This window comes from Lissotriton helveticus, chromosome 11 (assembly GCF_964261635.1).
Source record: "Lissotriton helveticus chromosome 11, aLisHel1.1, whole genome shotgun sequence".
NCBI classification, from domain to species: Eukaryota; Metazoa; Chordata; class Amphibia; order Caudata; family Salamandridae; genus Lissotriton; species Lissotriton helveticus.
In genome coordinates this window covers 555014819-555030639 of record NC_136072.1, presented here as the reverse complement: position 1 = coordinate 555030639, position 15821 = coordinate 555014819, and the positions used below count along the sequence as shown (strand labels likewise).

The following is a 15821-nucleotide window of genomic DNA, read 5'->3' as shown; positions in this document are numbered from 1 at the left end:
ACATAATCTCAAGATAAATGGTGAAGTTAACACTCCCATCAGTCTCTAAGGAATGACAATCACTTATGTGAGCTGAAACTGTCTTCACCAATTAAGCCTCTCTACCTTATAAGGGTTAATTTCTTGACAAGGTCTACTCAGTTGGTGGCAATGGTGATCACTGGGAACCGGCAGAGAGTCATTACCAGGGTACTTTTAACACTTTCTGATCTCTCCTGGACTCAAAAGAGTTGACACTTCCACTACAATTGCAGGGATCAGTGTGTGATTGATTAGGTTTGAAGAGCCGTGCACTAAACCTGGCTCACAAAACATCTGTCCCAAGCCAGACTTTGAATTTCATCTTAATGAGAATGTCCTTGACGTCCTCCACTGACTGGTCTCCATAGAGGAAATAAACACCAAGGAGCAGCTGTGCTCATTATCAAAAATATCTTGCCTTGTGAATTCTATTTAAAATGGCGAAACCTGTAAAAACCAATCTGTGTGTGGGTTGGTCTAAAAAAAGGTAGATGAGGGTCATAGCAATCAGAAATTGGCAGCTTTGAGGGTACACACAGCAGATGTTTCCAAACACGTTTTTGCAACTGGAGTCCAAACTATAGAAAATGGCTATTAATGCAGTTGAAGGGCGGTTCAGAGCAGTTCTAATGCACATTATAATGAAAATACAGAAATACAAAACACCCGACATGACTCAAAACTAAATCATTATTGATAATCTTTTACCTTTGTTGTCTGCAGAGTTGGTGCAGTGTCCACCAAAATCTCTTTTATGTCTAAAATAGGTTTCTGTACAGCAGGTTCCGGCTTTGGCACCTGAGAAGGGTAAATATAAATTAGATATAGCAAAAATTCCAAATGCAGTGATTACACTTTTACACAGTGCGGCGTTCATTAGTGCACATTCCTATCGCACAAGTTACTACTTGTGTAACGATATATCTGTAAGAGACATTAGTTAGTGATAGATTCCTTACCATAGAATATCCCCAGGCGTCAGACAGGATCCCGAAAGTTTTGCCCAGCAGTACCCCTGCGCGTCAGTAGGTGGCGTCCTGCGGCTTCGCGTCCGACACTGGCGTCGTCAGCGCCGAGATGACGTCACGGAGGGTACTTAGGCGCCACCCATGCACGCTGACGTCAGTTCTGTACACGACTTTCCGCACCAGAAACATAGAGCCATTCAAGATACTGTCCATTGGTGCAAAAAACTAGGGCCCTGAAAGGGAGGACTTTAACCTTAGTAATCAGTCCGCAGAACGGGGAGGATGGGTGGGGCGGTAAGGAATCTATCACTAACTAATGTCTCTTACAGATATATCGTTACACAAGTAGGAACTTGTGCATCTGAAAGAGACACGTTAGTGATAGAATCCTTACCTTAGAATAGATACCCCAGCAATACCAACCCAGGAGATGGGTCCGCAAACAGGATTACACCAAAAAGTCACGGAGCACAGAACGGCCAAAGAAGCCGTCTCTCCATACCCGACTGTCAAGGCAGTAGTGCTTTGTAAACGTGTGCAGCGAGGCCCATGTAGCTGCCTGACTAATGTCCTGCAAGGAAGGGCCGCGTCCCAAGGCAGTAGTGGCTGCAGTTGCTCTGGTTGAATGGGCCCGCAGCCCCACAGGAGGCTCCTTCTTGGCCAAGGAGTAACACGCTTTGATGCACAGAACGACCCACCGGGAGTTGGTCCGTTTGTGCACGGCCCAACCTTTTTTGGCGCCCACGTAGCCAACAAAGAGCTGATCATCCACCCGGAACTGCTGTGTACGCTGCAGATAGAATGCAAGCGCACGTTTTGGGTCCAGACGGTGGAGCCTCTCTTCCTCCCTGGAAGGATGCAGAGGCGGAAAGAAGGTAGGCAAAGTGATGGTCTGCCCGATGTGGAAGGGCGTGACAACCTTTGGCAGGAAAGAAGGATGGGTCCTGAGAACCACCTTGTCCAGATGAATTGAAAGGAAAGGAGGTTTGGAAGAAAGAGCCTGGAGCTCACTCACTCTTCTGGCAGAGGTGATAGCAACCAGGAAAGCCGTCTTTAAAGACAGAAGACGTAAGGGACAGTTATGAAGGGGCTCAAAGCGAAAAGGGATCGTTTAAACAAACTTCATTAATTAATACCGTCACTAAGAGTGATCAATCATTCACCAGAAGCAAGGTGGATACAGTATTTGTACTGTTTTTTTATTTCTCAACAGTTTTTTGTTAGAATATTTTATCAAAATTCAGGCATGGCAACATGATACTACTACAATTGATTGATTTCAGTAGCATATAACACCTTATGCTATTTACACGGATAAACCAAAATACCATGTGAAAAAGAACTTTTCAGAGTAATACATTCTTTTTTGGCATAAATGATATCAATATAAGCAAAACGGTGTCAGGCGTCGACGTTTCGGTCCTTCTTCGGTTAATTAATTCCATAGGACCATCATCAGGACCAGTTGCACAAAGTATATCACTAACCACCAGCCGGTGGACGTAAGGCCTAAATGGGCAAATTTTTCCAAAATAGATTACTCGACTCAATCCTGCGTACTAGTTGGGAGATTATTATTCCAACCGAAACACTCGATGTTATCTCAATCACTTATATACGGGAGCACTCGCGTCACACTTCCTCACGCCTCGATGGTTTGGGGCTGTTATTGATTATACCCAGTCCTCACGGGATTATTGGGTGGCTCTGTTTTTTATACAAAGCGAAAAGGGAGCGCATATCAAATAAGTCAAGACAAGATTCAAGTCCCACTGAGGCATTATGAAAGGCACGGGAGGAAACGTGTGTAATGCCTTTGAGGAAACGGCTAACAATCGGGGACTTAAAAAGAGAAGGCTTATCAGGAAGCCGTAGAAAGGCAGAGATGGCAGAAAGATGACCTTTGAGAGTGCCCGAGCAGAGCCCTGCTGGACGAAAGACAAAAGAAACAGAAGAACCTCAGAAAGAGGGGCATAAAGGGTATCTACAGCCTTTGCTGTGCACCATGCCACAAATTTGTTCAATCGGCAGGCGTATACTGTTTTAGTGGAGGGACGCCTGGCTGCCAGTATGACATTACAGACCTTGGGAGGAACGTCAAAAGCCGTCAATTGTCGCCGCTCAATCTCCATGCATGGAGGTGGAGGCTGAACAGGTTTGGGTGGAGGACCGCCCCCTGCTGCTGTGACAGAAGATCCTCCCGAAGAGGCAGACTGATCGGGGGATCGATGCTCATACTGAGTAGCTTGGGATACCATACTCTTCGAGCCCAGTCCGGAGCCACAAGAATGACTTGGGCCCGATTGCGCCTGATCTTCTTCAGCACCCTGGGCAGAAGTGGTACTGGCAGAATGGCGTACAACAAACCGCAGTTCCACTCGAGACTATAAGCGTCTCCGAGCGAGTGCTGCCTTGGAAATTCCAATGCGCAGAACAGAGTTCTGACGCCATTCGTGATCCATCATGCACCGACGGCTGAGTTTATCCGCCCAGGCGTTCAGAGAACCTGCCAGGTGTTGAACCACCAAGGTAATGCCTTGATGTTCCAGTCATGTCCAGAGGCGCAGAGCCTCCTGACATAGGGTCCATGACCCCACTCCGCCCTGCTTGTTGCAATACCACATGGCGGTGGTGTTGTCCGTGAACACCTGAACTATACTTCCCCGGAAAGAGGGTTGATATGGAGCCGGGACTCCGCCGGAGACCAGATGCCTCTGATCTCCGCCTCTCCCAAGTGGCCTCCCCATCCCCGGAGGGACACATCCTTCACCACCATGTGCTCCGGTTGGGGAAGGGAGAGGGATCTGCCATTGACCCAATCGCGATTCGTGAGCCACCACTCTAATTGTCGTGCAGTGCCCTCCGAGATCGGAACGTGGTCGAACAGGTTGCCCTGATGTTGCGCCCACTGGAACATCAGGTCCCATTGCAGAGCCTGCATATGCCATCTGGCATGTGTCACCAGCAGGATGCAGGAGGCCATCAGGCCCAGAATCCAGAGGGCCATCCTGACCGAAAACCAGGATAGAGGCTGAAAGAGCAGAATCATAGCCTGAATATCCCGGACTCGTTGCTCGGGAGGATAAACCCAAAACAAAGCAGAATCCAGAACCGCTCCGATGAAGGGGAGCTTCTGAGAGGGACTCAGGTGCGACTTCGGCACGTTGAGGAAGAACCCCAGCAAGTGCAGGAGGTCAGCCGTAGTCTGGAGGTGGTTGACGACTGCCTGGGGCGAGCCTGCCTTCAACAACCAGTCGTCGAGGTAGGGGAAGACTGAGACCCCGGACCTGCGCAGATGAGCTGCCACCACCACCATCACCTTCGTGAACACCCAAGGGGCACTGGTAAGGCCAAAGGGGAGCACAACAAACTGAAAATGCTCCTGGCCTACCGTGAACCGCAGATAGCGCCGGTGGGGAGGCTGGACGGGGATGTGGAAATTAGCGTCCTGCAAGTTCAACACCACCATCCAGTCTACAGGGTCGATAGCAGTCAGTACCTGAACCAGAGTTAGCATTTTGAACTTCTCCTTCCGGAGGAAGTGATTGACGTCCCGGAGGTCCAAGTTGGGGCGCAGGCCCCTCTTGTCCTTCTTGGGGACCAGAAAGTAGTGGGAATAACAACCACTCCCTAATTCCTGACCGGGAACGCACTCGATGGCCCCCTTGGCCAGGGGGCCGTGACTTCCTTTTGGAGAAGACCCAAATGATCCGGCGACATGCGATGGTACTGAGATGGCATGGCTGGAGGGGAGGACTGAAATGGAAGTGAGTAACCCTGGCAGATTATCTGCAGCACCCACTTGTCTTTTGTGAGCTCCCCGAAGCTCAGATTAGGAAGGTTTGGAGGCGGAAGCAGTGGGGGTGGAGGTGGATGGACCCGCACGCTGGTTCCCCGACCCCCCCCCTGCGGAAACCTGGTTCTGCACAGGCTTGGTGGATGGGCGTGCCTGGGCGCCTCTCCCTTGGCCACGAAAGTAACGAAAACCAGGAGTGGCCGGGTTCTTAGCAGAAAGACACAAGGACTTGGCCGAAGCCCGCGAGTCCTTAAAGCGCTCCAGGGCACTGTCAGCCTTGTCGCCAAACAGGCGGGTCCCATCAAAGGGCATGTCCATGAGCGAGCTCTGGACAATGGGCGAGAACCCAGTCGAATGCAACCAGGCATGGCGCCGCAACGCCACAGTCATAGAAATAGCCCTGCCCAATGAGTCAGCGGTGTCCAACCCACACCGAAAGGCGAACTTAGCCGCATCCTTATCCTCTGTAATCGCTTGAGAAAGGATAGCCTACACCTCCTCAGGACACTGAGGTAACACCTGAGCAACAGCATCCCACACCGCGTATCGGCCCAACAAGCAGGCGGTGTTCACCGACCGCAGCCCCAAGCTGGCCGAAGAGAACAACCGCTTCCCAAACTGGTCTTGTCTTTTAGAGTCCTTATCCGACCGAGCTGTGGGAAAGGAAAGGCACTTTGCGACGTCGGGGCCTGAATGACCAGACTCTCAGGCGTAGGGTGAGTGGTCAAGAAGGCAGGGTCACCGGGCGCCGGTCGGTGGCATTTGGCGCCGTTTTTATCCACCGGGGCCCCCGTGGCTGGCCTCGACCAAGTGCCCAAGAGGACCTCCATAAGGGCATCATTGAAAGGAAGCAACGGCGCAGACGAAGTAGACGCCGTTTGGAGCACCTCGGTGAGGAGGTTGGTCTTGAGGACCACTGTGGGGAGGTCAAAGTTGAGGGCCTCAGCAGCCCAATGGAGTACCATCGTGTAGGAGGCACCTTCCTCCAACGTAGGCGGGGGAGAGGTGAACCCCGGATCAGAGGAGACATCGAGGTCACCTGCTTCTTTCAAGTCGTCCACCCAGTCTTGCTCGGAGTCACATTTCCGGGCAAGAGGGTCCTCGGACCCTTCCTAGTCCTCGTCCACCTCCGGTGTAGAGGGGGCCAGTCGCAGCGGCAGAGCCGGAGAAGGAACAGGGGCCGGACTGGTGCCACTTCCCAATGTGGATCCCAGGCTGGAACAAAATGGTCCTGGAACCGTGGCAAGGGAGGGATAAACAGCACCCAGTGCGGCGCCGAGGGTGGTGCTGGGGCCGGAGCTGGCAACGCAGCACCTCGTGGTGCCGGGGCTGGAGCCAGTGGCGCAGGAACCTGTGGCACTGAGGCTAAAACCAGTGGTAGAGCCGCCGGGCCAACAGGATCTGGACACGGGACTGCAGGGCCCGAAGGCACGCCAGCGGGAGCCCGAGCCCTAAAAAGGCGGTCCATGGCAGCAAGAAACTCTTGCACCTGTTCGGGTGTCGCCGACGGACCCGGGTAAGGTGGGTAGGCTGCGGGACTCCCAGGCTCCAGAGGAGCCAGAGGGGCGGAGCACCTGTCCCCCTCGTCCGCCTCCGAGGAGCGACGGGGGGACGTCGGAGAGCGAACACGCTTCTTCGACTTCTTTTTATGGCGTTGCTTACCGAAAGCTGAAGGCGAAGACTTGGAGCCCGAGGAGCGACGGCTCCGGTTCCGTGAGCGGTCCTGGGAACGGTCCCTAGACCCGGAGCGGCGGCGTGACGAATGCTGGACCTCCAGCACTTTCCTATGCCGCTCCCGCAAGGCCTTGGGGGCCATGACTCGACAGTCCAGGGAGTCGGTCTCCAGGCAGTAGAGGTAAACATCGTGGGGGTCCGCCACCGACATATTACGGCGACAGGCCCCACAAGACGTAAAGCCGGGCTTCCCTACATGCCCCAGGAGAAAAAGTCTCAAAATAGCAGTCAAAAAATGACTTAGGTACGTGCTCAATCAGGATCTGCGCTTACTGGCGCGGAAAAAGAAAGAACTGACGTCAGCCTGTATGGGTGGCGCCTAAGTACCCTCCGTGACGTCATCTCGGCGCTGACGATGCCAGTGACGGACGCGTAGCCGCAGGACGCCACCTACTGATGCGCAGGAATACTGCTAAGCAAAACTTTCCGGATCCAGTCTGACGCCTGAGGATATTCTACGGTAAGGAATCTATCACTAACGTGTCTCTTTCAGATACTGTAAATACTGGAAATTTCTTCCGCCCTTGCCCCTTTCCCTTCTTGCATCCAATTGCATGATTCTGCCCCGTTGATGCACAGGCTGTATCTAATTACATTTAGGAAGCAGCGGATTACTACAGGTGAGATTGTATCATAATATAAACTTGCCTCAACATTACAGCAGTGCTGAAACAAAGTCACAATTCGGGGAAAATTGCAGACTATGGAAGCCAACCTAAAGTTCTTCATTTACAACTAGCTGCCCGCCCGACGTTGTCCGGGGATGAAAATGAAAGTCTCTAAAGTTCTTTTTTTACCTGTGTAGTTGAGCAGTGCATACACGGTAACACTAGGTGTCCATTGCAGCCGAACATGTGCCTCCGCTTGTCCAGCCAGTGTTAGGAAGCGCCACAGTGACTGCGTTTTAGCCCCGCTGCTATGCTGAATCGCCTCAGCACCCGCCTCAGCACCCAAGCAATTTTGGGAACGTCTTTGTCCGCTCCAGCCGCAAACGTGTTTGTCCGCCGTACCTGACGCCACTGCAACATGCGAACTGTGTCAGCCGCAAACGTGTTTGTCCGCTGTAGCGCCACTTAGACGCCCCACACGGCATCAACGGCCAACGCCCACAACAATGCCAAATGCACCGCCCACTCGTATTGGAACGCTAGTCCCACCCAGGACGCTTCTCGCAAGCGGTGGAATCCAGCTTGGTTTTGACGAGTGCCGCACCCATCGCTCTATGCACACGCCCCCAGCAGAACGCACACTCCCACAACGGACTACTCAGAACGCTTCTCGCAAGCGGTATAATTCAGCAGGGTTGGGTTTTGACGAAAGCCGTGCCCATCGCTCTATGCACACGCCCCCAGCACAACGCACACGCCCACAACGGACTACTTTGCCCCTAACGTTCTTTTCCCCTTATAATGTATATGGTGGGCTGCTGTATAGCCTATGTCCATCTGCTGATACTGTGTTTTGCAATGCTGTATTGGGTGTTCCGATTGGCGCTGTACTTCCTGAGCTTACCCGCCTCAAAGGTTTGGGCTCTCTCTTTATAATAATAGTATGGATATGGATAAGGTAATCACAGGCAACTGAGAGCCTCACCACAAGAGTACCACAAATGTCTATGGTCAGATGTTTTTTGGCTCATACTGCTTCACCAAGTGGTATCACTTCTTAAATTCTCTAGGCCCTGAGCCCGCAGAACAGTGTAGATATTCGTCTGGATATACTGGGAATATTTCGTCCAATGGAACTGGCAGCTAATAACTCCTCACTAACAACCCATAGTGTGGAAACTGTGGAGGCTTAGTGCCAAGTTCGGATTCATCAAATCTTTGCTTTAATGGAGCCATGGGGGAAGGTTAAGAAGAAGAATATGCTGGTGGTGTACATGCAGCAGATATTATGTTGAGTGCATCACCACAGTCACCCAAAATGGAATTCTATTTCATATGTCAAGGCTACCAGAGAAAGGAAAGCTGATTTCCATCACTGACATATTGCTAGTGTCATAAATGACTATCGCATCCTCCAAATTTATCAATGGATTTAGCGTGTTTTATATGCCCTAAAATGTTTAAGTAAACCGGATCCCAGAACACACTGCATGGTGAGTGTCTCTCTCCTTTAATGTGAGTACCTTCCTCAAGTTCTCAAACTTTTGAACACTTCCTCACACTCATGGAGGAGCCTTCAACACTGTAAAAACAAACGTCAAGAAAAGTCGCCACTTTGGAAAAGGTGGTACTGTACCTTTAGGTTTATAAGCACTTAACACGAGATAGCCGCCCACCATACTGGGTTTTTCCAGAGCCATTTCAATTGAACATTTTGGGACACACAAGTGACTCCCAATCCAGCTCCTAAATAGACAAGATGGATTGTTTTCTTTATGACTATAACAAGTTTCCAACGATATAGAAGGAAAATGCTACTTACCAGTATGCATCTGTTCTTGGCATGTAGAGCTGCAGAGTTGTACACTTAGCATTAGATCGCCACCTGGTGTTGGGCTCGGATGATTGTAGGTTGTTGTTGTCTTGGAAGAAGTCATTGTAGTAACAAGATATGTGACTCCTCCCTTGGACAATACTGCGCATGGGCATCGGCTCCATTCTTAGATTGTTTTTCGCCATGATGGGAAATGATGGAGTTAGTATAAGTAAAGAAAAAAGGATGTCCATGCGTGTGCATCTAAGTAAGATGAAAACTGGAACGGATACAAGTCCCGGGGAGGCGGGAGGGCGTGTACAACTCTGCACCTCTACATGCCAAGAACAGATGCATACTGGTAAGTAGCATTTTCCGTTCGAGGCACATGAGCTGCAGATTGTACACTTAGCATTGATTGTACAGCAGTGTCTCCCCTAGCGGTGGTCGCTTGAATCCGTTGCAGTGGTTTGAAAGAGAGTTTTAAGGACAGCCTGGCCTACTGCAGCTTGCTGCTTGGCTTGCACATCAACACAATAGTGTTTAGTGAAGGTGTGTGGTGTAGACCATGTTGCTGCCTTGTATATGTCCTCTAGGGGTATGTTTCCTAAGAAAGCCATAGAGGCTCCTAGCTTGCGAGTGGCGTGCGCTCTAGGAGGAACTGTTAATGTACGTTTAGCCTTTAGATGGCATATTTGTATGCACTTTACAATCCACCTTGCGATCCCACCTTTAGAGATGGGATTGCCTTTGTGTGGAGGAGAGAAAGATACAAACAGTTGTTTTGTTTTTCTAAAAGATTTAGTTCTATCTATATAGTATAGAAGAGCTCTTTTAACATCTAGAGTGTGTAAAGCCCTTTCCGCTACAGAGTCTGGGTTTTGGAAAAACACAGGTAACTCTACGGATTGATTTAAGTCAAAAGGAGTGATGACCTTTGGAAGAAATTTTGGATTAGATCTAAGAAACACTTTGTGAGGATGTATTTGAAAAAATGGTTCTTGTATAGTGAAAGCTTGTATCTCACTTACTCTTCTAAGAATGGTAATAGCAACAAGGAAAGCTGTTTTCCATGTTAGGAATTGCAGTTCACATTTATGTAGAGGCTCGAATGGGGGCCCCATGAGTCTTGTAAGGACAATATTCAGGTTCCACACAGGAGAAGGTGGCAACCTGGGTGGGATTATTCTTTTTAATCCTTCCATGAATGCTTTGATTGCAGGCACTCTGAAGAGAGACAGATGTTGTCTGTTTTGTAAATACGCTGCAATTGCTGCAAGGTGCAGGCGTATGGAAGAATATGCTAAATTAGACCTTTGTAGATGTAAAAGGTAACAAATGATATTTTGGATGGAAGCATCCAGGGGATCAATTTGATTGTTTCTGCAATATATTGCGAATCTTTTCCATTTAGCGGCATAACACGCTCTGGTAGTGGGTTTCCTAGCCTCTTTAATGATGTTCATACAGTCTGGAGGTAGGTTTAGATAACCAAACTCTAAGACTTCGGGAGCCAGATCGCTAAATTCAGTTGTTTTGGGTCTGGTAGTCTGATTTCTCCATGGTTCTTTGTTTACAGGAAGGGTGTGAGCTGTAACTTTTGATGTGGAACCAGAGAGAGGTCCAGCAGTGTGGTGAACCACGGTTGGCGTGCCCATGTGGGAGCTACCAGGATCAGTTTGAGAGACTGTTGTCTGAGCTTGGGCACTACTAATGGAATCAGTGGGAGAGGCGGAAAAGCGTATGCAAATCTGCCTGACCAGTTCATCCATATCGAATTGCCCTTGGACAATGGGTGTGGAAACCTGGCGGCGAAGGTTGGGCATTTTGCATTTTCGTGGGTGGCAAACAGGTCTATGTGTGGATGACCCCACCTCTGGAAGAATGGCTGAAGAACTTGTGGATGTAGTTCCCATTCGTGAATCTGTTGTGACTGCTGACTTAACAGATCTGCTATCTGATTGTGAACTCCTGGAAGGTGTTCTGCCAGCAGATGTATATTTTGAGGAATGGCCCATCTCCAAATGTTCTGTGCGAGCTGGGACAGTTGCAGAGAGTGTCCCCCCCCTGTTTTTGTATATAGTACATGGCTGTCATATTGTCCGTCCGGATTAAGACAGTTTTGTTTTGTACTTGAGTTGAAAAGTCGAGTGCTAAGAATATGGCTAGCAGCTCTAGATGGTTGATATGGAACAGTTTTTGTTGATTGTTCCATTGACCTTGAGTTGTATGATGTAAGAGATGGGCTCCCCATCCTGTCAGAGATGCGTCTGTTGTGAGCACTAATTGTGGAACAGGTTCGAGGAACGGCCGCCCCTTTGTCAAGTTTTTGGTGTTCCACCACTGCAGAGAGTGATGCGTGCGGCTGTCCACCAACACCAGGTCTGTTAGTTGGCCTTGAGCCTGGTTCCACTGTTGTGCTAGGCACTCTTGTAACGGCCGCATTTGCAATCTTGAGTGTGGTACTATGAAGATGCAAGATGCCATCATGCCTATTAGTCTCATGAACATTCTGGCTTGCAGAGATTGTTGTTGTTGGAAGACTGTGACTAAGGCTTGAATGCTCTGTATACTTGCTGGACTGGGATACATTAGAGCTGTAGAGGTGTCTATTGTAGCCCCTAGATACTGGTGTACATGAGAAGGCTGCAGGTGCGACTTGGTGTAGTTGATCGTGAACCCCAAGTTGTGCAACGCTTGAATTGTTTGATGTGTGTGTTGGACACATTGATTGAATGACTTGGTTTTTATGAGCCAATCGTCCAGATAAGGGAAGACATGTATTTGCTGCCTTCTGAGATGTGCTGCTACTACTGCTAAGCACTTTGAGAACACGTGTGGTGCTGTTGTTACCCCAAATGGAAGGACTTTGAACTGATAGTGTTGTCCTTGTATTACAAACCTTAGGTACTTCCTAGGAGCAGGGTGTATAGGAATGTGAAAGTAGGCGTCCTTTAGGTCTAGTGTTGAAAGGAAATTGCCTTGTTGCAGTAGTGGGAGCACTTGTTGCAGAGTGATCATATGAAAATGATCGGATTGTATGTACTGATTGAGGGGCCCGAGGTCGAGAATTGGTCTTAGTGTCCCGTCCTTTTTGGGAATTAGAAAATACAGCGAGTAAACCCCTGTTCCCTGTTCTTCTAAATTAACTAATTGAATGGCATCCTTTTGTAAAAGTGACAGAACTTCTTGTTGGAGCAGAGTCAGGTGGTCTGTAGACATTGGACGCTGCCTGGGAGGTATGTGTGGAGGGGTTGCTGTAAGTTCTAGGCAGTAGCCATGTTGGATAATCTGTCTCACCCACTTGTCTGTTGTAATGGAGTTCCAGACAGGCAGGAACTGTGTTAATCTGCCCCCTACAGGAGTGGAATCCTGTTGGGGAGCAGAGGGAAGTCACTGTCTTGTGGCGGAAGAGGATCGATTGCTGTTGTTACCACGGCCTCTTCCTTTGTTATTATTGCCTCTGTATCCTCCTCTAAAATATCCCTTGTTAGAGGATGTTTGTGTGTGAGATTTGAAAGATGTTGTAGTGTCTGCTACAGTTTGTTTGGAGCCTCCTCTGTAGAAGGAGCGACGAAAGGAACCTCTAGCTGGTGTGGACTATAAAGCCCCCATAGACATGTCGGTGTCAGTATCTTTCCTCATCTTTTTGAGTGCAGTGTCCACTTCTGGTCCAAATAATTGGTTCTGATTAAATGGTTGGTTTAAAATGGTAGTTTGCACTTCCTGTTTAAACCCGGAAATGCATAGCTACGCATGTCTCCTAAGTATGACACTGGTATTCACAGCTCTAGATGCGGTGTCTGCAGCATCTAGTGCACATTTTATTGAGGCATGTGAAATTAACTTGCCTTCCTGTATGAGGTCAGTTGCCTGAGCTTTATACTGATCTGGTAGGTGCTCAAGTAGTTTTTCTAATTGATCATAATGAGCCCTATCGTAACAAGAGAGGAGGGCTTGTGTATTAGCTATACGCCATATGTTAGTGGCTTGTGCAGCTATTCTTTTACTTGACGCATCAATTACTTTGGATTCTTTGTCAGGTGGGGGTGCTTCGCCAGAAGTTTGAGAATTTGCCCTTTTCCTAGCATTGGACACAAATAAAGAATCTAATGGTACGTGTCCTTTAATGTAGACTGAGTCTGTGGGTGCAGGCCTATATTTTTTCTCAATTTTTCAAAATTCTAGTGCGTACAGGGTCTTTAAATACCTCTGGAGCATGTTTGATAAACCCTTTAATCATGGGAAGAATTTGAACAGACCGTTGAGACTGTTCAAAGGTATCTAAAAGAAAATCCTCCTCATCAGAATGCATAGTGACTTTGTGGTAAGCAGCAGCTCTGTTTAATAAATGGTCTAAACCAATGTTATCCTCTGGAGGGGAAGGTTTTGAAGGGTATTACTGCGGGTCAGGAATATCAGGCGCATTTTGTGGGTTTGGCAAGTCCCATATAAAGTCATCCACGTGGTATGGGAAAGGCTCATCTATATCATCCCCTCCACCCAGACTATATTCATCATCATCATGTTGAGGTGAATGCGATGATAAAAGTGGAGAATGTGCAGGAGAGATTTGAGATGATATGTGAAGAGAAACAGATGGAGGAGGAGGTATAGGAAAGGAAAAGTGCATAGGGGATGTTGCACAGTCCTTTTTCTTGGCAGGAACCACAGGTGTGGGCGGTGCATCTGCTGGTCTCTTTTTGTGAGGTGTAGTTTCTACATGGCCTGTTTTTGTGTCGATGTAGATCTTCTTTTGTCGAGGATCTGGCAAGAAAAGTTCCTCCTCATGTACAACCTTCTTGGGCGTCGATTTTTTCGGTTCCAGCTGAGGTTGTTTTGTGTCTTTAGCCTTGGGAGGTGTTGAAACGTCTTTTGGCGTACTTTTCGGTGCCAAAGGTGTTGTTTTCAGCTTGGTAGGCAGGTTCGAGGGCTCGGGCACATCGGAATCAGGCCTTGTGGGCTTCGGCACTGAAGAAGGTGTTTTCGGTGTGGGAGCTGGTGTCGTCGGCTTCACACTTTTAGGTTTAGATGTGGACGGTTTCGGAGCCGGTACTTCTTTCGGTTTCGGTGCCGATACTTCTTTAGGCTTCGGTGCCGAGAGGTCTTTCTGTTTCGGTGCCGAGCCATCCTTTGGTTTCGGTGCCGAGCTAGCTTTGGGTTTTGGTGCCGATGGAAGAGGTGGAATCGGCACATGCGGCTTGCTCGGTGCCGAGGCATTAGAAGGCTTAGGTATTTTCTTCGGAGCCGGGCTCAAAGGCGGGGCTGACCTTTGCCTTCGGTTTGGGAACTGTAAGTGGTGCAGGGGCAGTAATACTCACGCGCTGACCCGATGGAATGGAGTCATCTGAGTCGTCTGATACGATCTGGAGATCAGGTGAATCTTCTTCGGGAACGAGCGGGACCTCTTCATCGAAGATATCTTCCGGTTCCGGAGCTAATCTCCTAATTTCGTGTCAACGGGCCCTCCGATCCAGGATGTTTTTCTTTGATCGGAAGGATGCACAAGCTGTGCAGGTCGATTCGTCATGTTCTGGCGATAGACAGAGGTTGCAGACCTCGTGGTGATCGCTATGTGGAAACTTTGCTCGACATACCGGGCATCTTTTGAACGGAGTTCTGTCCATGAGTGTAGGCCGCACGGCGTCGATAGGCCCAACGGCCCGCGTCGATGACCGGAATGGAACTGATGGCGTCGAAACTATTGTAGTCGATGTCGAAGGTAGTTTTTTGCAGTTTGACGAAGTCTTGAAAAAGTGTTTTTCTAGCCGGAGCGGAGAAACTTTCATCCGAACCCAGTGGCGGAAAAAAACAATCTAAGGTTGGAGCCGATGCCCATGCGCAGTATTGTCCAAGGGAGGAGTCACCTATCTCGTGACTACAAAGACTTCTTCCAAGACAACAACAACCTGCAATCATCCGAGCCCAACACCAGGTGGCGATCTAATGCTAAGTGTACAATCTGCAGCTCATATGCCTCAAACCTATTATTATAGGCAGAGGTTGAGCTGGTCAGGAACTACAGAGAACTATACAAATTTTTCTTTTAAAAAGTTCCTCTGCTTCCTTGAATTTCATGGGGAATCTGTTAACAATATGTTTTAGTGAGATTCAGAGCCTGTTATCTAGAATGTTAAATGGTTTCACAGCTAGAGTGGCAATTGGGAGAGGGGCGGGATATTTCCAAATGGTATACCTTACTGGGAAGAAGTGAGAACTGGCACCTGGCTGTCACACCTTCTCACACCCAAGCTCTGCATGGCACCATGAACATTATTAGAGCCACATTACTCTTCCTTGTCACTACCATTACTAGCGAGGTAGCATTAGCTCCAAAAGAGAGAATTACATTTTAATCTTTCTGTTCTGTTAGTTCACTTAATATGGGCGATGTAATTGAGGGTGGCAGTCCCAGAATCCCAGTTTTCTCAGTCAGGAGAAGGGGCTTTAGTTACAATCCATGTTGGACTTACTTTCTGCACTGCACTTTTGAGTGGGAAGGAGGAGATGATAATATGGTGCATCATGAAAGCAAAAGGTACACGGGCTTTGCAATGAATTGAGTTGTTTTGCTAACTCCAGTTAAGGTGTCAATACTCATGACAATAGGTGATGTCTCCTTGCAGCAGCCAACCAGGAGAGGCAGTAAGATCTGGAAGATGAAGCTGGTGTTCTAGAAAGAAACGTGCAACATCCAGACTCAGTCGGATCTTCTCAGTCACTTATTACTTACGCATTTGTGTCCTAAGCTCCAAATTAGTGTATATTAGCTTGAGTTGGGTTCCATTTTGCTTTGGGTTGGTGACTTTGAAGGATCAAGTAGCTTGGCTGATGGGTGCACATGAGAACACAGCTGACATTTAAGTGTTTAGTGAGAAGTA

General features: G+C 48.7%; 1 protein-coding gene across 2 annotated transcripts in view; it reads right to left on the bottom strand.

Annotated features, from left to right (window-relative positions):
- Nucleotides 1–15821, bottom strand: part of LETM2 (leucine zipper and EF-hand containing transmembrane protein 2) — a 300248-nt gene that overhangs the window by 39656 nt on the left and 244771 nt on the right. For both annotated transcript variants that reach the window (XM_078666310.1, XM_078666311.1), the window contains one exon: nt 730–819. In XM_078666310.1, coding sequence (XP_078522436.1) covers nt 730–819 — 90 coding nt within the window. The remainder of the gene's footprint in view (nt 1–729; nt 820–15821) is intronic.